This window comes from Bombina bombina, chromosome 4, assembly GCF_027579735.1.
Source record: "Bombina bombina isolate aBomBom1 chromosome 4, aBomBom1.pri, whole genome shotgun sequence".
Taxonomy (NCBI): domain Eukaryota; kingdom Metazoa; phylum Chordata; class Amphibia; order Anura; family Bombinatoridae; genus Bombina; species Bombina bombina.
The window spans coordinates 497,203,231-497,227,501 of NC_069502.1; the positions used below are offsets into that span (position 1 = coordinate 497,203,231).

A 24,271-nucleotide genomic window follows, 5' to 3' on the forward strand; every position below is an offset into this window, starting at 1 on the left:
TAGAAAGTTGTTTAAAATGACATGCCCTATTTGAATCATGCACGTTTTTTTGGACTTGACTGTCCCTTTAATGGGACAGTCAAGTTAAAATGAAAGTTTCATGATTCAGATAGAGCACATAATTTTAAACAACTTTGCAATTTACTTCCTTTATCTAAATGTGCACAATATTTTTATATGCACACTTTCTGAGACACCAGCTCCTACTGAGCACGTGCAAGATTCACAGGATATGTGTATATGCATTTTGTCATTGGCTGATGGTTGTCAAATGATGCATTAGGAAGAAAGATGTAAATAACCAACATTTAATCTCCTACTTATTTCAAATTCAAACTGTTTTTACATTGTCTTTTTATTATGCATTTATTGAATATGCTATTCTACTGTGTTAAATGGTCCTTTAATGACAGATGGTGCTGAATAAGAAGCGGAACTTGCTACTTTCAGTTGGTGTTCACCAATTGAATCAGGTCTTTTCTGAGTGCTACAGTTGGGTCTGATATACACAGACTGATTTTAAATATAAACATTTAGGCCTATATTGTTGCCAAAAAAATTGAAGTGAATCAACCTATGCAAACTAAGGCAGTATATGTGTGATTAACATACCTAAAAAAGGCCTTTTAAAATGTGTCTTACTGGATGAGAGTAATAAGTAACACATGGTTCCGCCTAGTAGCAATGAGTCAGCAGTTTGTAAACATGATTTCTGTATTGTAATACTTGCTTAATTGCTCTGTGCGGACTTAGGATGGTGGAGATTTTGCAGCCTTTTATGACACTGTGGAGTTGTTGGGGGTGTAAGCCCTTAGTGAGGGGAGGGAATTGGTGTTTTAGCAGAGGAAGGAACACTAGTTGGTCTGAAAGTGAGCATTGGATAGCTTAGTAAAACCAAACACCTTTTGAGTTTACAATTCAGAAAACAAAAGGGAAAGTCGTGTAAAAAGTAAATTTGCATAAAAGATTTAACAGAAAGAATGCTTAATAAATGGAAATACTGATTAACAAACCTGGAAATAGTTACTGACGTGCATCAGAAAACAAGAGCAAGTCTACTTGGCTTCTACAGTGCTGGATAGCAGCAAAGAAAACAGAATTTTGTACTGATCTGCGCGAGTTTGCTACAGTATAATGTTATCTGTTGGCTGTTTTTTCCTGTTATTGTCACTATGTCTGATTCTGTTGGGAAAATGGTAAATAATTAAATGCATAATTTGAAGCCTTCTGTTTTCTTTGCTTTGTAGCCTTTATATCTGAATGATTTGAACAGTGTAGTGGGATGTTTATCACAGTTTTTAGTGACAGAATAAATGTGTTGGTAGCTTGGCTTTAGATGACAGCTTGTTTTAATGTGACTGAGACAAAAAGCGGAGCTGCATTGTCTGTGAATACTTGCATATATATAAACATACGAACATTACTTTGTTTTTTATAGTTATGTATAATTGTTTTCACTGATTAGTATTATCTGAACGCATGTCTGTATTGTAAGCTTGGAATTCAAGATGGAGAATTCCTTCTGTGTAAGCATCGGTCATCCTGCAGAAAAGATGAGCAGCTATGCTGGTGCACGGCCTGAGACTTCCCCCCCTTTTCCTCAAACCACAATGCCAAGGTTTATGGGTATTTAAATGAGTGCCTTTTTCAAGCTGTATATTAGTTAGTGCTAGTGTATAAAAGTGTAACCAGCCACATGGTATAGTCCTTATTAGCTTATTAAGAAGTATTAACTAAGAATCGTTGCACACAACATTAATGTTAAAGGAACCTGCTTATATAAAAGTGTCATTAGGAAGTCGGTAAGGTATGTTCCAGGTACCGCTCAAAATTGACAAAATTATGAAAGACAAGCTATAAATCTAAAGTCATTACAATGTTGTAAAATGATTGGCTATATGTGTGATTGGCTATATGTGTGCACATTGTAAATAAATGTATAATATTAAAATATTACTTTTGTGTCTCCCAAAACACTAAATGCCAAAATACTGTCCTTTTAAGTGCAAAGTCTCCTGATTATAGTTATGTAGTTTCCTCCTATATTTTTGGTCGTATGCTTTCCATGCTGCCATCGCTGCTTGAATTGGTGTAAAATGTCAGCTACCTTTTTTCATAGTAAAACGGGAATTGTTGTTTCTTAAAGGGACATAAAAATAAATAAATAAATAGAGCCTGCAAGTTTAAACTATGATCTCATTTGCTTTGTTTTATTTGTATTCTTTGTTGAAAAGCATACCTAAGTAGACTGATTGGTAATTGCACATATATGATCCTTGTCATTGGTTCACCTGACGTTCATTTAGCTCCCAGAAGTGCATTGCTTCTCCTTCAATAAAGGATAACAAGATAATGATGCAAATATTATAATAGAAATATATTAGAAAGTTGTTTAATAATTATATACTCTCTTGTTTACCCATAGTGTGGTCCATTCTTGTATATGCAATGCATGTGATGAAAGGGATCATGGACTACAAAACATTACATCAGCAGTTACATAAATGCTTCATTTATTCTACATGTATCTTTAATTGTTATTTATTCTGTGTTTTATTTTTAGATAAGTGAGGAGGAGAAGAAAATTCATGAAACGGATCTCATTAATTCATCATTTGGTTTTAGTTCATCAAAAATCGAAGGTGTTGAATTTTACAAGGTAATATGCAGTAATGTATGTGTGTATATATATATATATATATATATGTGTGTATGTGTGTATGTGTGTGTATATATATATATATATATATATATATATATATATATATATATATATATATATATATATATATATATATATATATACACACTGTATATAGTTTTAAATAACTCCATTGATTATCACAGTGTTATAAGGTGATAATGTTGCTGGTTCTTTAGTTTAGCAAGTCATTTTCTTTAGTGTTACTTTAGCTGTTCATCATCTATCTTTTTGACTTTCCTCTCTCACATGGCTTCCTCATTCTCTTAATAGCAAAAAGAAGGTCCTGATGTCATGTGATATATGCTGTAATGTATCATCGGATAGTTTTGTTTAAAGAACAAACAAATAAAAAGCATTCATTTTCACAACTTGCTTTTCTTGGTTACCCCCTTTACCATTGCGTGTTACGTTGCTGTTGCCATTTATTATCAGCAGTAATCCCTTTGCGCTCACCTGAGTGACTTTTTTGTTTTTGTTTCCTTTTCTTCTTAAACGGTAAGAGTCCACAGATGCATTCATTACTTTTGGGAATTCAGAACCTGGCCACCAGGAGGTGGCAAAGACACCACAGCCAATGGCTTTAAATACCTCCCCCACTGTCAGAAGTTTGAGATAGTCTCTTATGGAGGGTAGTACTCTTCGAAATGGGACTGGAGTTTTAAGTAGTCCTGTCAGCCTCTCAGTGAGAGCATGGATGAAGGTTAGAGTCCGGAGATGTAGGGAGAGTCTTTCTGCGAAATCATCCCGACTTATATTAACAGCTCCTTGGCAATCGGCGTTGACGAGTTTCGCTGCCTGACTTTATTCACTCAAGTCCATGCCAGTAGCGAGGCTACTATCTGTCACACTTGAAGGGCCGTGTTCCTGTTCAGCAACGTAGATTCCGGTAAGATTGTTTTATTTTACTTCATTATGTGAATGTGATGTTAACGAGAAGGTAGGGTCCCAGTGGGACTCCTTTTATCTTAAAATAGGAATCATGGGTTAATATCCCCTGAGGGGGGTTGTTGAACAGGGGGGACTTTAATCGTATTTGTTATGTGGTTCTGTCTGCTGATGTGTAGTAATACTTTAGGCTCATGGCTTTTCGGAACATTATGGCCTTGTCATTGCTTGGCGCGATCTTTAGATTTGCGTGCTCTTTTTATGACTTGCGCGGTGCACCTCGTGACCGGGTGAGGTTTACGTTGTTTTTTTTTACTTCTGTATGCTGATGGTTGGTTGTCTGGTTCACAGGAGGTGGTGAGTGCCCCATCTATTGGGGGTGTAAATAAGGTGCCAGTTAGTGTTTGTCATTTTTGTAATCCCAAGATGGGGGGATTCTGATTTTTTTTTTAGACACAGATGTCTCTGGTGCGGAGAATGCATCTTATTTTGAATATGAAATGGCCGAGGTTATCCATGCCCATCAGTTATGTTCCAATTTCCGTTCTAGAGTACTCTCTTCTCCCGATTCAGGGTCCTCAGAGAGAGCATTGAGCCATCCGCCCCCGAGGATTCTAGGTCCTGTGAGGCGCATGTCACAGAATTTTCCTTTTTCTACACAAGCAAGTGTCCCTATGACCTTTACTTCTCCGGAAGGTGGCTTGTTTCCTCCAGAGGTTATGGCATGGTTCCGCATGGCCATATCTATGGCGCTGGCTCATTTGTATCTCCCAAGTGAAATATTTTTAAGATAATGTCCGTGTTCTGTCAACCAGGGTCCGTTGGGCCGGGGATCACCTGCTTCAGTTCGGCCTTCTGGGGAAGCGTGGGCCTCTGAGGCTTCAGGGGCCCCAACCTTGGGGCTGGAGTCATTTGTCGATCCGGCGAGGGATAATTTTGCCTTCCGTTATAGGTTGGCACGTTATAGGTTCGCGTCCTACTAAGGCATGTTTTGGCGTTGCTAGAGGATCCCAGTCCTATCGGGCCGAGGGATCCGAGGCCTTAGATGCCGGATGGCAAACTGGGTTAAACGCTTGGGGATGAAGCTAATCTCCTTGATGTCTCCGGTTTTTCTTTTATGTATCGGTTCCAGTTCTGAGCTTGGGTGAAGGGGGCCTCTGATCGGCTGGTCCATTTGGCGTACCTTTTTTCCTTGGGCGTTCACATCTGATATAACTTCCGTTTTGGGAACGTTCTTTCTCTGGAACTGATACTTGCGATTTTGTGATCGCATGGGCACTTCGTTGGAAGTTGCGCACTTTAGTTAAGACCGAGGTTATGTTTTCTAGTTCATATTATCGAACTTTCGGGTTGATTTTTTTCTTGGACCTTGGACAGTTCTGGAGTGTTCTTGTAACAGGCAGGTACTGGTCGGGCGCGGCCTATTGTTTTCTTGGGTTCATGTCACCCTCGTGGTGCTGATTATCCTCTCGGATTCTAAAAAAAGGTCTCTTATGGCCTAGTGTTATGGACTCCGGGCTCAGATACTACTACGAAGTATGGGGCCTGGGGCATAGATCTAACGCTTCTGGTAGGAAGGTTGTGATCTCCGATATAAGTTGGTTCTTTCTGGCCGTATTGCTTAAAATGTGTGACTGACTTTTTCAGATGTCGTCGTGGTTCGTAGGGTCCCTGGGGACTCGGAACAGTAGGTTTCCATTCCTTTGGAATCTGGAGATGTGATTGACTTCTGGAGGTCTAGTATCTGGTGGACAATTTGCATCTTCACTTGTGGTATCTCTGGATGGTGACTCTATGGCCTAGTTGCATTCCTTTTGCGGTGGCGATGTTTCCTTCCCTCCCGTCTTGGGTTGCGTGATTTGTTTTGGAAGTGCGGACATGTCCTTCTTTCTTTTTCTCAGTGTTTCATTTGCTCTAGTACGTAGAGTACCAGGAGCTGCTAGGCTCCCGTTATTTCATTTCAAGGATGTCGGGAGACCGATCCTGCAAGGATCTCTGGAGACTGTCGTCTTCTCAAAATAAGAACTGCCCCATGTCATTCCATGGTCTTTAAACTCTCGGATGCTATCTGTCGATCTTATTGCAGATCTAGCCCTTCGGGCTTAAAGGGTATTTTACTGTCTTTTAGCCTGTCTGGGGTCAGGAAATTGACCATTTATCTTCTCCAGCGTGTGGGTCAGGTCATTAGGCCTGTTTACATGGATTACCTTGCAATCTAAGGGTACTGGTTGCCCATTTCCTAAACTGGTCGGGAGTCTCTTTCAGACTCTTGGGTTTGTGGATGTTTCTAGGTTCTTTACATCTAAGGCTTTAGATGGCGGAAGGCACTGTCTGGGTGCGCGCCTAACATATGAGGCAGCTTATGGATTCCTCAGGAGCTTAAAATCTTCATATCAGTTCAGTTTTTTCGAGGACTCCGGCTTAGGACTATGTCTCTTGCCTGGAATGGGTATGAACGGTCCTGCTTAACCTTAGGATTTGGTTCTCCCGCGTGTCCCTTTGGAGGGGGTGGGGGTTTCTGACTTTCATGGGAGATTTATATCAGCATGAGGCTTCAGTTTGAGGTTTTCTGACGGGTTCTTACTTGTCTGCTGGGACATCTGTTGCTTTCTGGTAGGCTCCAGTTGCTGTACCAACGGAACTGAAAATATTGGTGTTTAACCTCTATTGGTAGGGTGGTTACCGTTGCATTAATCCTCTTTTTCTCACCTAGGGTGAGGAAGGGGTTCTTATGTGTTCTCCTTGATTTGGAGTTACCTCAGTATCTGTGAAGAGCCCGTGGGTCCTTGTTTCTCGCCTCATAGGGTTTTTCCCTCTCTTGCGTTCTCAAAATCACAAAATTGAATTCTGGTATCGGAATGCTGTGGGTCAGAGTGCTTTCTTCCCTTGAGGAGTGTTCATTCTTTATGGAAGGCTGCAGTGTAGGGGTCCTTGGACCCGAGCTGGAGGTTCCTGTCATGGTTCAGGGTAGCCTGCCAGTTTTTTAGTAGCCGTCAGGGTTTTACTCTGGGGTTTGGATTCCTCGTAGATCCATCCTTTTTCTTCCTAGGGTCTGAGACTCTTGTCTTCGGTCTTTCACTTGCCTTTGGGCTGGATCCATAATCCTGGAAGGAAGGCCGGAGATCAGTCTGCTTTTTGCAGTTTGCACCGTTTTGCTGGTACTGAATCTGTCCTCCCCTTTAATGGGGGTACTCTTCGTGCCCATCTCTCTATTGACGGCGTCTGCTGCTGGGATGGAACGCTCCTTGGATTCCGGAAAATTCTGGTCGGAAGCTGTTGAGATTTTTCTGCACTTTTCGGTGGGATGTGTCCCACGTTGGCTCAGGACAGCTTTGCTGCCTGGTGATTGGTCATCGTGAATTTTGCTCACAGGTGGCTCTGTGCCCTCTTGGAGAGCTCTTTTTTAACTGCTAGGACAGTTTTTCTGTCTCTGCTTGTCTATGCTTGTCTAGCCTGACGGGTTTTGCCTTGTCTAGGTTGCAAGGGGGAACTTGCGGTTTTCTGGTATACCATAGTTGGTATGGTAACAGTGTCGGGGATATGAGGGTGGCCTTCCGGTCATCCTAGTGATGTTTTCTCCTGACTATAAACTTATTTTCTGGTCCTTGTCCTCTTAAGGAGTTTGTTTCCCTGGACAGTGGTCCTGTGATAACCTCGGGTTGCTCTAAGTTGTATTTGGCCCTTTTGATATCTCATGGGTTCCTATATTCTCCCTCTCGGGGGTAGATAGGGACTTTTGACAGTTTGACTAGAGTCAGTATTGGATGGTTCTTCGGATCTCTTAGCGTTCCTCTACTCTCCTGGGTTGATGGAGGTTTTTCTGGTTTAGGTCAGGAATGTTTTTTGTGGGAGTTGTGTTGTAGGGCTGACTCCTTGGAAGCCTTTGTTGTTTTGCAGACTCTGGGTTTGAGTGGTCTCTAGCACGGCTTTGCAGGTTGTGTAGCTGATGAGTCGTTACCTGGGCTTCCGGTTTTTCCCTTGTCGTATATAGTTTTTTGTAGGGTGTCAAGTAATTTCAGGCTGGGGTGCCTTTCGAAGGAGCTGCCTTTTTTGTACTCACCCTTTGTTTGCATTCAGTGTCCTCTAGCTTTGGGTATTGTTTTCCCAAAAGTAATGAATGCAGCTGTAGATTCTTCCCATTTAAGAAGAAAACATAAATTATGCTTACCTGATAATTTTCTTTTCTTCTGACGGGAAGAGTCCACAGCTCCCACCCGTGCTTTATCTATGGGGCGACTGTACATTTTTGTTCTCCTGGCACCTTTTTTTTTCACCCTGATATTTCTCCTACTGTTCCTTGTTCCCTTGGCAGAATGACTGGGGGATGAGGGAAGTGGGGGAGGTATTTAAAGCCTTTGGCTGAGGTGTCTTTGCCTCCTCCTGGTGGCCAGGTTCTGAATTCCCAAAAGTAATGAATGCAGCTGTGGACTCTTCCCATCAGAAGAAAAGAAAATGATCAGGTAAGCATAATTTGTTTTTTCCTTTTCTGATTTTTGTTTTGTTTTTACAGACTAACAAGCTTTTCTTCACCTTTCCCTGGTTGCCACATTTTCTCTGATTTTGATGTCCTCCTCCTCTTGCCTTAAATCTGCTCTTCTCGTACTGCTAGTTCTTGTTCTTAATAGTATTGAAAATATCAATCAATTTGTCCTGTCATAATGTGTGCTTTAATTAAAGGGATACTCAACCCAATTTTTTTCTTTCATGATTCAGATAGAGCATGTAATTTTAAGCAACTTTCTAATTTACTCCTATTATAATTTTTTCTTCGTTCTTTTGCTATCTTTATTTAAAAAACAGGAATGTAAAGCTTAGTAGCTGACCCATTTTAGATTCAGCACCCTGTATAGCGCTTGCTTATTATTCAGCCAACCAATAAGCAAGTGTAACCCAGGTTCTGAACCAAAAATGGGCCAGCTCCTAATCTTTACAATCCTGCTTTTTAAATAAAGATATCAAAAGAACGAAGAAAAATTGATAGTTGGAGTAAATTAGAAAGTTGCTTAAAAGTGCATGCTCTATTTGAATCATTAAACAAATTGGATATAGTATCCCTTTAAAGTGATGGTGATCATCAGTTGTAATGAAGACTCACTATAACTTACTTTTTAATATAGATAGATATGAAATTCATATACCCCTGTGCTCTGCCACCCACTTCAAAAGTAAATTGTTCTGTGAGCTTAAGGTTTGTATTGTTGTCCAATTAGTGCTATAGCTACAACAAAAGTGCCATATGGGGAGAGCGCAGGGGTATTTTAATTTTATGTCTATATTTAAAATTATCTTATAGCGCATCTTTGTTGCAACTGCTGAATGAAACTCCATCTAAAATATCACGAACATTCCCGATCTGATTTTAAAAATTGGAGAGTTTGCCATCACCTTAATATTTTGACTGTGTTATTTTAATACTACCATTAATTGAGGGCTTTATTTGCATTTGATTTCCTGTAGTGGACTCTAACGGTTAATATACCGAACATCTAATATGTACGTGGAGATTTTTTTTGGTAACTGATACTTGAGGTTTTTAGTTGACATTTATATTTCTTATTTTTAAAGGTTCCTTTCCAAGCTGCTCTTGATTTAGTACGCTTAAGAAAAGTTTTCCTCTGGAGAGGGTTTGCATTCATTCCTAATAAAGATATGGTCACAATTGTCTTGAATGAGTTCAGAACAAAGTTGTCCAAAGCTTTGGCAGTAAGTACATTTTTTTTTTGCTCACACATAATTAAATATAAGCAGTTAGTATTATTTCTGTTTGTTTTTTTTAAATAAAATCTTAAGAACTTCACTGGTACTTTTCTACAGAGAGGATTAAATAAGAACAACATAGTATTACAAATTTTCTGTGACTTTGTGAAGGATTTGGGAGGTATTTCTCCCGAAAAAAGAATACAAATGCATATTCTCTGCTGAGAGTATATCAGCACAGTTAATTCCCTCTTTAATCTCTAGGTTATGTTTTTTTACAAAAGAAAACAACAAAAACAAACAAAAAATAAACACGTTTTGGTTTAAAAACAGGACATTGAAATCATATTATTTGATATTTAACCTGACCTTTTTTTTAGGAGGAGGGTATAGGTGGGGAGTGGGGGAGATGAATTTAAATTGAATCTGCACGACAGAATAGCAATTACTCGCACGTTACATTTCAGTTCAAATAAAGCACCAAAGTATTATTGAATTTTGTAATGACAGACTAATGCACAGTTTAAAGGAAACTCAAACTATGGGCAAGATTACACATGCGGCGTCGCCCGCAAAAGCCGGCAACGCCGGTTTTACGTGGTTTTGGTATATCCTATATGGCGCCGCATATAAATACGGCACGTATATATTTCACTCGTTGCCCGCAGTTTTTACTAACAAAGAACCGCGTTGCAAATCAGTATCACATATTCAGCGCAAGGACTTACGTGGCGAAAATGGAGACAATTTACACCATTTTCACCTTGCCACACATAGGCAGGCACAGCAAGCCTTGCGCTGATTATGAAAGTACCGTAACTCCCTGAAAATATTAACTAACGCATGCGCAATATCTATCTACCTATCAACTGCCATCCCCCACCGCAATAACTAATAAGGTATATTAACCCCTAATCCGCCATTAACCCATATCGCAATAAACCTAATAAATGTATTAACCCCTAATACGCCATTCACCCACATTGTAATAAACCTAATAAAACCATTAACCCCTAATCCGCCATTAACCCATATCGCAATAAACCTAATAAAACTATTAACCCCTAATCCACTTTTCAACCACATCACAATAAACTTAATCTATTAACCCCTAAACCGCCAAAGCCCCACATTGCAATAAACTTAATTTAATTACTAAGCCCCCCTAACCTAACACCCCTAAATACTAAATTACATTTAAAATAAAAAATCCTAACCGTACTTAAAAACAAAACAAAAAAAACAACAACCTAAGATTAAATTAAAATAATCTAAAATTACAAAAAATAAGTCTAACGTTACAGAAAATAATAAACCAAATTATCAAAAATAAAAATATTAAATCTAATACCTATAAAAATAAAAAAGCCCCCCCCCCCCCCCAAAAAAAAAATAAACATAAAAATAAAACCACCCCTAATCTAATACTAAACTACCACTAGCCCTTAAAGGGATACTAACCCCTCATTTTTTCTTTCATGATTCAGATAGAGCATGCAATTTTCTAATTTACTCCTATTATCAATTTTTCTTTGTTCTCATGTTATCTTGATTTGAAAAAGCAGTAATAAAAGGTTAGGAGCCGGCCCATTTTTTAGTTCAGCACCTTGGTAGAGCTGCTGATTGGTTTGCTACATTTAGCCACAAATCAGCAAGTGCTACCCATGTGCTGAACAAAAAATGGTCTGACTCTAAAGCTTACAGTACTGCTTTTTTACATCAAGATAGCATGAGAACAAAGAAAAATTGATAATAGGAGTAAATTAGAAAGGTGCTTAAAATCTCATGCTCTATCTGAATCATGAAATAAAAAAAAATGGGTTTGGTATCCCTTTAAAAGGGCTTTTTGTAGGGCATTGCCCTAAGTTAAACAGCTTTTTTGCATTTAAAAAAAATACTAAATTCCCCCTCTAACTCATATACCAATGTGTTAGATTGGGCAAGTGATTTTGTCATAAGATATTGAGGCATGTTATTCATATAATAGATCCATCTTATGTACCTTTCTGATGATGTTACTTAACTATTTATACAGAATCTCTTTACTAATTCTTAATTGTAACTATGTTATTGTTATTTGCATGAAGTATGATCCATAGTTCATAAGTGTTCAAATAATCCACAATAGGGGACTATAGGGCTGTAGATACAGAGTGGAGTTTAGGAGTGAGCGCCAAAGGCAGAGGTGATATAGAACAATTAACTAATTATTAGTCTAAAAATATATATATTTAATAATTAATACATAATCTAATAAACAAGAAAACAATTAATTAAAAACATGGATCCATGTGTACATAGAACAATAAAACAGTACCAAAGAACACAGTAATATAGGTTAAAAACTAAATGGATAAGAACACCGCATATATGGTGTCTAGATAAAAAGTATTCGAATAATATGACGTGTCTGATACAGTTAGAACAAAGTTAATGCAACGATGATAACAAAATAATGTTCAAAATGAATGTGTCCAATCGTGAAACAATCCAGTGGATATATCCAAAAGAAACAATTTGTATAACTGTGTGTCCTGGGGGAATATAGTGTTCAAAGTGCTGAAAAAACAATCCTGTTGAGGTAAATTCAAAATACAAATCCAAAAAGTCAAATCCAAAAATTGTGTTAGATAAAATCCAAAAGAAGAAAATTCAAAGTGACAAGGTGAAAAAAATTATGAAAAAATATAATGAAAACAATATCATAAAAAAAAAAAAAAAAAAAAATGGAGAATCCAATATTAAATGGAGTAGTGCATCCTGTGATGAAGGTTGTGTGATCAAGAAAAAAAGAAGAAAAAATGGCTTACTTAAAGTCCCAAAAAATACAGTAAAAACCTGTGGAGAAAAATGAAAAACAATACTAAGAACAATGTAAAATACTTGCTTAGAGTATCAGAAATAATCTCACCATTTATATGTCGACGCGTTTCGGCCTGATATCAGGCCTTTTTCAAGACTGTATAAACTGGTGAGTAAACAAGACCTTTATAGGGGTTCATCTCCAATCAAATGGCTGTGTTTGGGCGCCAAAAATTCCTCATTCTGAGGACCGCCCCTGTGCTAGTGCTTTGTGGGTATGGGCAACCTTAGAATTAGTGTGGGCAATCTTTAATTCAATAAACCGTTTCCTTAAGGATATGTATCTAATTTTGTGGTTTAGATAGTGGCCCTCTAAACTCCTGCTCGTGGGAGTCTGCTCGCTTAGTATGTGTATGTAAAATTATCGGATCGTATGAGTTATCACGCCGCCAGAGTAAACAGACGTCACTAGGGCTGTACATGCACGTTAAGAATATATATACATGTATTTGCCGAATGTGTACAAGCTTATATAATGAATTGGAAAACTCTGTGTCTAACCAGTTACTGTGATATAAAATGTTTATATAAGGGCACTTCCTGGAATGAAGTAGACACATGTTCTGATATTTGAGATATACATAGACTACTCTGTTTATGCACTAAGTAATTATTTCAATGTAAATCTAGCAAGTGTTTGTCTTGGAACGCTGTGTTCTTTTGCCGCCATGCATAACACCACTTGTTATGACCAAATAACTCAATCTTTATTTCATCAGTCCACAGCTCCTTCTTCCAAAATGAAGCTGGCTTGTCCAAATGTGCGTTTGCATACCTCAAGTTACTCAGTTTGTGGCATGTGTGCAGAAAAGACTTCTTCTGCATCACTCTCCCATACGCTGAATTGTTGAACGATGCACTGTGACACCATCTGCAGCAAGATGATGTTGTAGGTCTTTGGAGGTGGTCTGTGGGCTGTTTTTGACCGTTCTCACCATCCTTTACCTCTCCAATATTTTACTTTTGGCCTTAACAAGAACTGTGTCTGTAGTCATCCATTTCCTCACTATGTTCCTCACAGTGACCACTGACAGCCTAAATCTCTGTGATAGCTTTTTGTAGCCTTCCCCTAAACCATAGTGTTGAACAATCTTTGTTTTCAGGTCATTTGAGAGTTGTTTTGAGGCCCCCATGTTGCCACTCTTCAGAGGAGAGTTAAAGAGAACAACAACTTGCAATTGGCCACCGTAAATACCTTTTCTCATGATTGGATGCACCTGTCTCACCTGTCTATAAAGTTCAAGGCTTAATGGGCTCACCAAACCAATTGTGTGTTCCAATTAATCAGTGCTAGGTAGTTACAGGTATTCAAATCAACAAACTGACAAGGGTGCGCAAATTTATGCACCTGTCTAATTTCGTTTTGATGCATATTGCACATTTTCTGTTAATCCAATAAACCTCATTTCACTACTGAAATTTGACTGTGTCCTTCAGTTATTTGATAGATCAAAATGAAATTGCTGATCCAAACACCCAATTATTTATAAATGAAAATCATGGAAATTGTCAGGATTGCCTAAACTTTTGCATACGACTGTAGCTTTTTCCCTTTTGTGGTCTATTTGTCTTGGCTGTCTACAATAGTTTGGCGATGTCGTCAGTTCCCATAATGTCAGCCTCTAGTTGTATCCATTTGATGTCACCTGATCTATTGTGCCACAGAGCAGTTTGCGCCATTCTGCAGACATTATAATATGAAACTAGATGTGGTAGATTCAGTCCTCCAGATCTATGTGTAATCAAAATGTGTTTGTTAATCCTCGCTCTTTTGTTATTCCAGATAAAGGAGTGAATGTCTCTTTGTAAATTGTTAAGGTCTGTGATTGGCACTGAGATGGGTAGAGATCTAAAAAGGTAAAGTAGTCTAGGTAGAGTCATTATTTTAGTCGCTATTATTCGTCCTATGAGGGAGATTTTATACTTGGACCATTTAGTCATAAGCTGCTTTATATGTGACATGAGGTGGTTTTAGTTTTGTTTGTATAGATTATGTACATCTGCAGTAATATTTATTCCTAAGTATTTGATAGACTTATTTGCCCATTTGAAAGAAAAATTGATTTAGAGTATTTGTTTAGTGGTGTTTGGTATGTGAATGCCTATTGCTTCACATTTGTCTTCATTTATTTTGTATCCTGACAAGGCTCTAAAACTCTGTAGAATGGGGTATAAAGGGGGAAGTGATAATGGAGGTCTCGTTAGAGTCAAAATTACATCATCTGCAAACAGAGCCATCTTGTTTTGTTTGGTCTCTATTGATATACCAGTGATGTCCATGCAGTCTTGTATTTCAAGTGCAAGGGGCTCAATACAGAGGGCAAATAGCAATGGTGAAAATGGGCACCCCTGTCTCGTTCTGTTGTGAATTGCGATGTTCTCGATTGATATCCTGCTAATGTTATATACGCAGCTGGGGTGGAGTATAGGGGTGAAATCGCGTTATGGAATTCTCCTTTAATACCTACTTTTTCTAATAGGGCATGCATATAGTTACAGTTATCAAATGCCTTCTCTGCATCCAAGGATAGGAACAGAGAAGGCACTTTGTTGACTGAGGCAAAATGAATCAAGTCTATGACTTTACAGATGTTATCCGGGGCTTCCCTTGCTTTAATAAATCTGACATGATCGGTATGAATTAGTTGGGTTAGTGGTCCATTCAATCTATTGGCTAGAATTTTCGTAAATAATTTGATATCCTGGTTTATTAATGACATGGGTCTGTAGTTCTTACAGAATTGTGTTTTTTTTCCCCCTGTTTGGGGATCACTGAGATTCTTGCCAACAATATCTCACTACCCTTCAATATTTAACTCTATATTGTAACTAGTTATGAAGCTAAAATGTTCTGGAATGTTTTGTAAAATATGCCTATGTATCCGCCTGGGCCTGGTGTGTTGTTAGTTTATAGATCTTTTATGACTGTCAGTACTTCCGAAAGGGTTATGGGGGAGTTTAGAGATTTTATATCTTCCTCAGGGAGGGAAGGTAGTGTGCTGTCATTTAGAAATTTGGTTAGTGCTTCTTCTTTTGTTGTTTCTTTGGATTGTGTGGGAAGATTATATAGATTGTGATAGAAATCTGCAAAGGTGTTAGATATTTCTATTGGGTCGTTGTCATTGTACCTGTGGGGGTTTGGAGTTGGGGAACTGCAGTGGCTCTTGTTATTTCCTGTAGCTTGTTTGCTAGCATCCTATCCGGTTTGTTGGAGTGTATAAAGTAGTGTGTATCTAGAAGTTTAATAGATCCAGTGGCTTCATCTGTGAGTATGTCATTTCATTCTTTGTTTTCTCTAGTAAGGTGTATCCAGTCCACGGATCATCCATTACTTATGGGATATTCTCACTCCCAACAGGAAGTTGCAAGAGGATCACCCACAGCAGAGCTGTCTATATAGCTCCTCCCCTCACTACCATATCCAGTCATTCTCTTGCAACTCTCAACGCGCATGGAGGTAGTAAGAGGAGAGTGGTGAAAAATAGTTAGTTTATTAACTTCAATCAAAAGTTTGTTATTTTAAATAGTACCGGAGTTGTGCTATTTTTTCTCAGGCAGAGATAGAAGAAGAATTTGCCTGAGTTTTCTATGATCTTAGCAGGTTGTAACTAAGATCCATTGCTGTTCTCACACATGTCTGAGGAGTGAGGTAACTTCAGAGGGAGAATGGCGTGCAGTTTATTCTGCTATCAGGTATGTGCAGTTATGATTTTTTCTAGGATTGGAAATGCTAGAAAATGCTGCTGATTCCTGATAAATGTAAGTTAAGCCTGAATACAGTGATTTAATAACGACTGGTATCATGCTTACTCTCAGGGGTAATACCCTTATAGATATGCTATATAAAACGTTTGCTGGCATGTTTAATCGTTTTTTATATATGCTTGGTGATAAAACTTATTGGGGCCTAATTTTTTCCACATGGCTGGCTGTATTTTTGCCTAGAAACAGTTTCCTGAGGCTTTCCACTGTTGTAATATGAGTGGGAGGGGCCTATTTTAGCGCTTTTTTGCGCAGTTAAAATTACAGACTGAGACATCCAGTTTTCCTCAGGAGTCCCCTGAATGCTACAGGACATCTCTAAAGAGCCTAAAATCGTTTATTGGGGAAGGTAGGAGCCACAGTAAAGCTGTGACACTTTGCTGGGACTGTTAAAAAAGTCTATGTCGTTTTTTTGATCCGTTTTTTGAACTAAGGGGTTAATCATCCATTTGCAAGTGGGTGCAATGCTCTGTTAGCCTATTACATACACTGTAAAAATTTTGTTTGTGTAACTGCCTTTTTTCACTGTTTTTCAAATTTTGACAAAATTGGTTTCCCTTAAAGGCACAGTACCGTTTTTTTATATTGCTTGTTAACTTGAATTAAAGTGTTTTCCAAGCTTGCTAGTCTCATTGCTGGTCTGTATAAACATGTCTGACATAGAGGAAACTCCTTGTTCATTATGTTTAAAGGCCATGGTGGAACCCCCTCTTAGAATGTGTACCAATTGTACTGACTTCACTCTAAGCAATAAAGATCATATTATGTCTTTAAAATTTTTATCACCAGAGGAATCTAGCGAGGGGGAAGTTATGCCGACTAACTCTCCCCACGTGTCAGATTCTTTGACTCCTGCTCAAGGGACTCACGCTGAAATGGCGCCAAGTACATCAAGGGCACCCATAGCGTTTACTTTACAAGACATGGCGGCAGTCATGGATAATACACTGTCAGCGGTATTAGCCAGACTACCTGAACTTAGAGGTAAGCGAGATAGCTCTGGGGCTAGACGAAATGCAGAGCATACTGACGCTTTAAGAACCATGTCTAATACTGCCTCACAATATGCTGAAGCTGAAGAAGGAGAACTTCAGTCTGTGGGTGATGTTTCTGATTCAGGGAGAATCCCTGATTCTGATATTTCTACATTTAAATTTAAGCTTGAACACCTCCGCGTATTACTTAAAGAGGTTTTAGCTGCTCTGAATGACTGTGACACAATTGCAGTGCCAGAGAAATTGTGTAGACTGGATAAATACTATGCAGTGCCGGTGTGCACTGATGTTTTTCCAATACCTAAAAGGTTTACAGAAATTATAAATAAGGAATGGGATAGACCAGGTGTGCCGTTCTCTCCCCCTCCTATTTTTAGAAAAATGTTTCCTATAGACGCCACCACACGGGACTTATGGCAGACAGTCCCTAAGGTGGAGGGAGCAGTTTCTACTTTAGCAAAGCGTACTACTATCCCTGTTGAGGACAGTTGTGCTTTTTCAGATCCAATGGATAAAAAATTAGAAGGTTACCTTAAGAAAATATTTTGTCAACAAGGTTTTATCCTACAGCCCCTTGCATGCATTGCCCCTTTCACTGCGGCGTTCTGGTTTGAGTCTCTGGAAGAGGCCTTACAGGTAGCGACTCCATTGGATGACATACTTGGCAAACTTAGGGCACTTAAGTTAGCCAATTCTTTTGTCTCTGATGCCATTGTTCATTTGACTAAACTAACGGCTAAGAATTCTGGTTTTGCTATACAGGCGCGCAGAGCGCTATGGCTTAAATCATGGTCAGCTGACGTGACTTCAAAATCTAAGCTGCTTAACATTCCCTTCAAGGGGCAGACCTTATTCGTGCATGGTTTGAAGGAGATTATTGCTGATATCACTGGAGGTAAAGGTCATGCCCTTCCTCAGGACAGGTCCAAATCCAGGGCCAAACAGTCTAATTTTCGTGCCTTTCGAAACTTCAAGGCAAGTGCGGCATCAACCTCCTCTAATGCAAGACAAGAGGGAACTGTTGCTCAGTCCAAAGCGGTCTGGAGGCCAAACCAGACCTGGAACAAAGGTAAGCAGGCTAAAAAACCTGCTGCTGCCTCTAAGACAGCATGAAGGAACGGCCCCCTATCCGGTAACGGATCTAGTGGGGGGCAGACTTTCACTCTTTGCCCAGGCGTGGGCAAGAGATGTTCAGGATCCCTGGGCGTTGGAAATTATATCCCAGGGGTATCTTCTGGACTTCAAAGCTTCTCCCCCCCATAGGGAGATTTCACCTTTCACAATTATCTGCAAACCAGATAAAGAGAGAGGCACTCTTACACTGTGTAAGAGACCTCCTAGTTATGGGAGTGATCCATCCAGTTCCAAAAGAGGAACAAGGACAGGGTTTTTACTCAAATCTGTTTGTGGTTCCCAAGAAAGAGGGAGCATTCAGACCAATTTTGGATCTAAAGATCTTAAACAAATTCCTCAGAGTTCCATCGTTCAAAATGGAAACTATTCGTACCATCCTACCTATGATCCAGGAGGGTCAATATATGACTACAGTGGATCTAAAGGATGCTTACCTTCACATTCCAATACACTAAGATCATCATCGGTTTCTCAGATTTGCCTTTCTAGACAGGCATTACCAGTTTGTAGCTCTTCCCTTTGGATTAGCTACAGCCCCAAGAATCTTCACGAAGGTTCTATGGTCCCTTCTGGCGGTCCTAAGGCCGCGGGGCATAGCAGTAGCCCCTTATTTAGACGACATCCTGATACAGGCGTCAAAGTTCCAAATTGCCAGGTCTCATACAGACATAGTACTGGCATTTCTGAGGTCGCATGGGTGGAAAGTGAACGAGGAAAAGAGTTCTCTATCCCCACTCACAAGCGTTTCCTTTCTAGGGACTCTGCTAGATTCTGTAGAAATGAAAATTTACCTGACGGAGTCCAGGTTATCAAAGCTTCTAAATTCCTGCCGGGTTCTTCATTCCATTCCGCGCCCTTCGGTGGCTCAGTGTATGGAAGTAATCGGCTTAATGGTAGCGGCAATGGACATAGTGCCGTTTGCACGCTTACATCTCAGACCGCTGCAACTATGCATGCTCAGTCAGTGGAACGGGGATTACACAGATTTGTCTCCTCAACTGAATCTGGACCAAGTGACCAGGGATTCTCTTCTCTGGTGGCTATCTCGGGTCCATCTGTCCAAAGGTATGACCTTTCGCAGGCCAGATTGGACAATTGTAACAACAGATGCCAGCCTTCTAGGTTGGGGTGCAGTCTGGAACTCTCTGAAGGCTCAGGGATCGTGGACTCAGGAGGAGTCTCTCCTTCCAATAAATATTCTGGAGCTAAGAGCAATATTCAGTGCTCTTCAGGCTTGGCCTCAGTTGGCAACTCTGAGGTACATCAGATTTCAGTCGGACAACATCACGACTGTGGCTTACATCAACCATCAAGGGGGAACAAGAAGTTCCCAAGCGATGTTAGAAGTCTCAAAGATAATTCAGTGGGCAGAGATACACTCTTGCCATCTATCAGCTATTCATATCCCAGGTGTAGAGAACTGGGAGGCGGATTTTCTAAGTCGACAGACTTTTCATCCGGGGGAGTGGGAACTCCATCCGGAGGTGTTTGCACAAGTGATTCATCGCTGGGGCAAACCAGAACTGGATCTCATGGCGTCTCGACAGAACGCCAAGCTTCCTTGTTACGGATCCAGGTCCAGGGACCCCAGGGCGACGCTGATAGACGCTCTAGCAGCGCCCTGGTCTTTCAACCTGGCTTATGTGTTTCCACCGTTTCCTCTGCTCCCTCGTCTGATTGCCAAAATCAAGCAGGAGAGAGCATCAGTGATTCTAATAGCGCCTGCGTGGCCACGCAGGACCTGGTATGCAGATCTAGTGGGCATGTCATCATTGCCACCCTGGACTCTGCCTCTGAGACAGGACCTTCTACTTCAGGGTCCTTTCCTCCATCCAAATCTAATTTCTCTGAGACTGACTGCATGGAGATTGAACGCTTGATTTTATCAAAGCGTGGCTTCTCCGAGTCAGTCATTGATACCTTAATACAGGCACGAAAGCCTGTCACTAGGAAAATTTACCATAAGATATGGCGTAAATATCTTTATTGGTGCGAATCCAAGGGTTACTCATGGAGTAAGGTCAGGATTCCAAGGATATTATCTTTTCTTCAAGAAGGCTTGGAAAAGGGTTTGTCAGCTAGTTCCTTGAAGGGACAGATTTCTGCTCTGTCTATTCTTTTGCACAAGCGTCTGGCAGATGTTCCAGACGTTCAGGCATTTTGTCAGGCTTTAGTCAGAATCAAGCCTGTGTTCAAACCTGTTGCTCCACCATGGACCTTAAATTTGGTTCTTAAGGTTCTTCAAGGAGTTCCGTTTGAGCCTCTTCATTCCATAGATATAAAGCTTTTATCTTGGAAAGTCCTTTTTTTGGTAGCTATCTCCTCGGCTCGTAGAGTGTCTGGGCTATCTGCCTTACAATGTGATTCTCCTTATCTGATCTTTCATTCTGATAAGGTAGTTCTACGTACCAAGCCTGGGTTTTTACCTAAGGTGGTATCTAACAAGAATATCAATCAAGAGATTGTTGTTCCATCCTTGTGTCCCAATCCTTTTTCAAAGAAGGAACGTCTATTACACAATCTGGAAGTGGTTCGTGCTTTAAAGTTTTACTTACAAGCTACTAAAGATTTTCGACAAACATCTGCTTTGTTTGTTGTTTACTCTGGACAGAGGAGAGGTCAAAAGGCTTCGGCAACCTCTCTTTCTTTTTGGCTAAGAAGCATAATACGCTTAGCCTATGAGACTGCTGGACAGCAGCCCCCTGAAAGGATTACAGCTCATTCTACTAGAGCTGTGGCTTCCACTTGGGCCTTTAAAAATGAGGCTTCTGTTGAACAGATTTGCAAGGCGGCGACTTGGTCTTCGCTTCATACTTTTTCAAAATTCTACAAATTTGATACTTTTGCTTCTTCTGAGGCTATTTTTGGGAGAAAGGTTTTACAGGCAGTGGTACCTTCCGTTTAAGTACCTGCCTTATCCCTCCCTTCATCCGTGTACTTTAGCTTTGGTATTGGTATCCCATAAGTAATGGATGATCCGTGGACTGGATACACCTTACTAGAGAAAACACAATTTATGCTTACCTGATACATTTATTTCTCTAGTGGTGTATCCAGTCCACGGCCCGCCCTGTCATTTTAAGGCAGGTTATTTTTAAATTTAAACTACAGTCACTACTGCACCCTATGGTTTCTCCTTTCTCTGCTTGTTTTCGGTCGAATGACTGGATATGGTAGTGAGGGGAGGAGCTATATAACAGCTTTGCTGTGGGTCCTCTTGCAACTTCCTGTTGGGAGTGAGAATATCCCATAAGTAATGGATGATCCGTGGACTGGATACACCACTAGAGAAATAAATTTATCAGGTAAGCATAAATTGTGTTTTTTTGTTTTAACAGTTGTTTTGTTTTCTGTCATTGGTTAGTTGCCTCACTCATTTGTAGATTTTTGATTTCTGTTCTTAATTTTTCTAATTTTGCCTTATGGATTCTATTCTGCTTTGAGGATTAATTTATGAGGTTCCCTCTTACATACGCTTTAAGAGTACCCTAAAGATGTAATGGGTTATCTGTAGTTCCCGCATTTAATTCTATGAATTGCGTGATACTGATCTGGAGTTTTTGAAAGAATATTGGGTCTCCTAGAAGTCTAGGGTTAAGTACCCAAGATCGGGTTCTATCATGGGTTATGATGCCATTAAGATGAGCTTCTACTATAGCGTGGTCTGACCATGGGCATGGATGGATGTGTGCCTGTGTTAATAGTGGTATTAGTGTTTGACTTAATAGAATGTAGTCAATCCTTGAATATGTGTTGTGAACTGAGGAATAGTATGTATAGTCTCTTGTTTTTTTATTCATGGTCCTCCAGGCATCTATTAAATTATGGTCCAGTACAAAGTCTCCTAAAAGTTTTTGGTTAGGTTCTGTTCTCTGTTGTGGTTGTGCTGTGTTTTTAGATCTATCTACTTGGTTATTGAGGGTCAAGTTGAAGTCCCCTCCTATTATCGTTCTATATTTATTCCACGTAGTGAGTTGTTTACTAATTTTAGAGATGAAGGATGACTTGTTTTCATTTGGTGCATAGATGTTGCAGATGACAATAGGAGTGTTGTGTATATATCCCTTAACTATAAGATATCGTCCCTCCTTATCAGTAATTGTTTCTTCTTCTTTAAAATAAAGAGACACATGAAGTAGTATTGAGACCCCTCTGTTTTTTTAGAGCTTATAGTGTGGTATTCTTGGGGAAATGATTTGTCCCAATATCTGGGGGTACTAGTATTAGTAAAATGAGTTTCTTGTAATAACACAATGTGTGCGTTGAGGGATTTGTATTCAGTGATCGCCTTTTTGCGTTTTATATTGGAGTGTAGGCCTCTCACATTATGTGAGATAATTTTAATAGGGGCCATAAATAAAGAGGAGGGTTAAGTTTTTTAGTCGTTTAATTATTGCCTTTCTGTGTTTTGTTATATTACTGATAGTTATGTGGTCTGGGATTGATAGGTGTGTAATAGGATAAGATAGACGTACCTTTCTATTAATGCAAACAGGAAAAGGCTGCACAACAGGTCCAGAATAAAGAAAATGGTTTTATAGCAAAAATATAACCATGACAGACATAGACACAAAGGTAGCCTGACGCGTTTCGCGCCCCCTAGTGGTGCTTAATCATAGACTCAATTACGGTACAACACATTCATCTTTAAATAGGGCTGTAATTGCCCTCACAGTTGCCAATAGTTCATACATCATACAAAATATTCAAACGGTATTTAAAAACAAAAAGGAGTACACATAAGTTACAGTGACTTATTAATAATTTCAAAAAATAGCTGAAGCTAAGGATTAATGAAGACGTTATTCTATAGTTAATACTTATCATAATAAGGTCTTACACATAATATAGTATAATACACCACTAATGGATTGACCTCAAAGATCGACCAAAAAAAATAGATAAATAATCTTTCATATTAGACTGGTGTGGATATTCATGTTTAGTGATCTTTTGTCACAGAGGGAAAGTATGGTAAATAATAGTATGGCTCAGAATATATTAAACCCTATATCATTGTACTCTGTTTTGCAATACAAGTAATGTGTATCCACAGTACGCTATAATAAAATATCAAACCATTCATCAACAAAAACGCTTCAGAAGTTAGTGTGAACACACATACCCCTAAAAAGTGAAAATAGAAATATGAAGCCTATTCCTCAATGTCATGATGTATCATTCCCTTATTTACACAAAGTAACTAATATCCCATTCTTTATTAAGGCCATGTGGAATTATTGTCTTTAATTTAAAGATCCAATAGAGTTCCTTTTTATCTAGGAGTTTAATTTTATTACTGCCTCTAACTGGCATCCTAGCTACATCTATGACCCTGATAGAAACATTACCTACATTTGTGAAATGGACACTTTTGAAGAGTTGAGCCACAGTAGAGTCTTTATTATAGTACACACTTTGTGCATTTCTGCAGTAAGGCATTTTCTAATTAAATTTACAAGTTATAGTACTGACATTATCGCTTTCATACATACACATTTGCAAATGATGGGGCATATTTAGCCCCCATTGCAGTGCCGCAACACTGCAGATAAAAAATATTATCGAACAGAAAGAAAAAGGAGGAACTCCAATGATGTGCATATGAAAGCGATAATGTCAGTAATATAACTTGTAAATTTTAATTAGAAAATGCCTTACTGCAGAAATGCACAAAGTGTGTACTATAATAAAGACTCTACTGTGGCTCAACACTTCAACAGTGTCCATTTCACAAATGTAGGTAATTTTTCTATCAGGGTCATAGATGTAGCTAGGATGCCAGTTAGAGGCAGTAATAAAATTAAAATCCTAGATAAAAAGGAACTCTATTGGATCTTTAAATTAAAGACAAGAATTCCACATGGCCTTACTAAAGAATGGGATATTAATTACTTTGTGTAAATAAGAGAATGATACATCATGACATTGAGGTATAGGCTTTAACTATTCATATTTCTATTTTCACTTTTTAGGGGTATGTGTGTTCACACTAACTTCTTGTGAAGCATTTTTGTTGATGAATGGTTTGATCTTTTATTATAGCGTACTGTGTATACACATTACTTGTATTGCAAAACAGAGTACAATGATATAGGGTTTAATATATTCTGAGCCATACTATTATCTACCATTCTTTCCCTCTGTGACATTAGATCCCTGAACATGAATATCCACCCCAGTCTAATATGAAAGAGATTTTATTGTATTTATTTTTTTGGTCGATCTTTGA

The 24,271-nt window shown here is 39.2% G+C and overlaps 1 protein-coding gene across 1 annotated transcript in view; it reads left to right on the plus strand.

Annotated features, from left to right (window-relative positions):
- The window catches only part of PRIM2 (DNA primase subunit 2), a 513,890-nt gene that overhangs the window by 63,543 nt on the left and 426,076 nt on the right, over positions 1 to 24,271 (plus strand). Inside the window, exons 6-7 of the mRNA XM_053710405.1 lie at positions 2,564 to 2,659; positions 9,155 to 9,292. Coding sequence (XP_053566380.1) covers positions 2,564 to 2,659; positions 9,155 to 9,292 — 234 coding nt within the window. The remainder of the gene's footprint in view (positions 1 to 2,563; positions 2,660 to 9,154; positions 9,293 to 24,271) is intronic.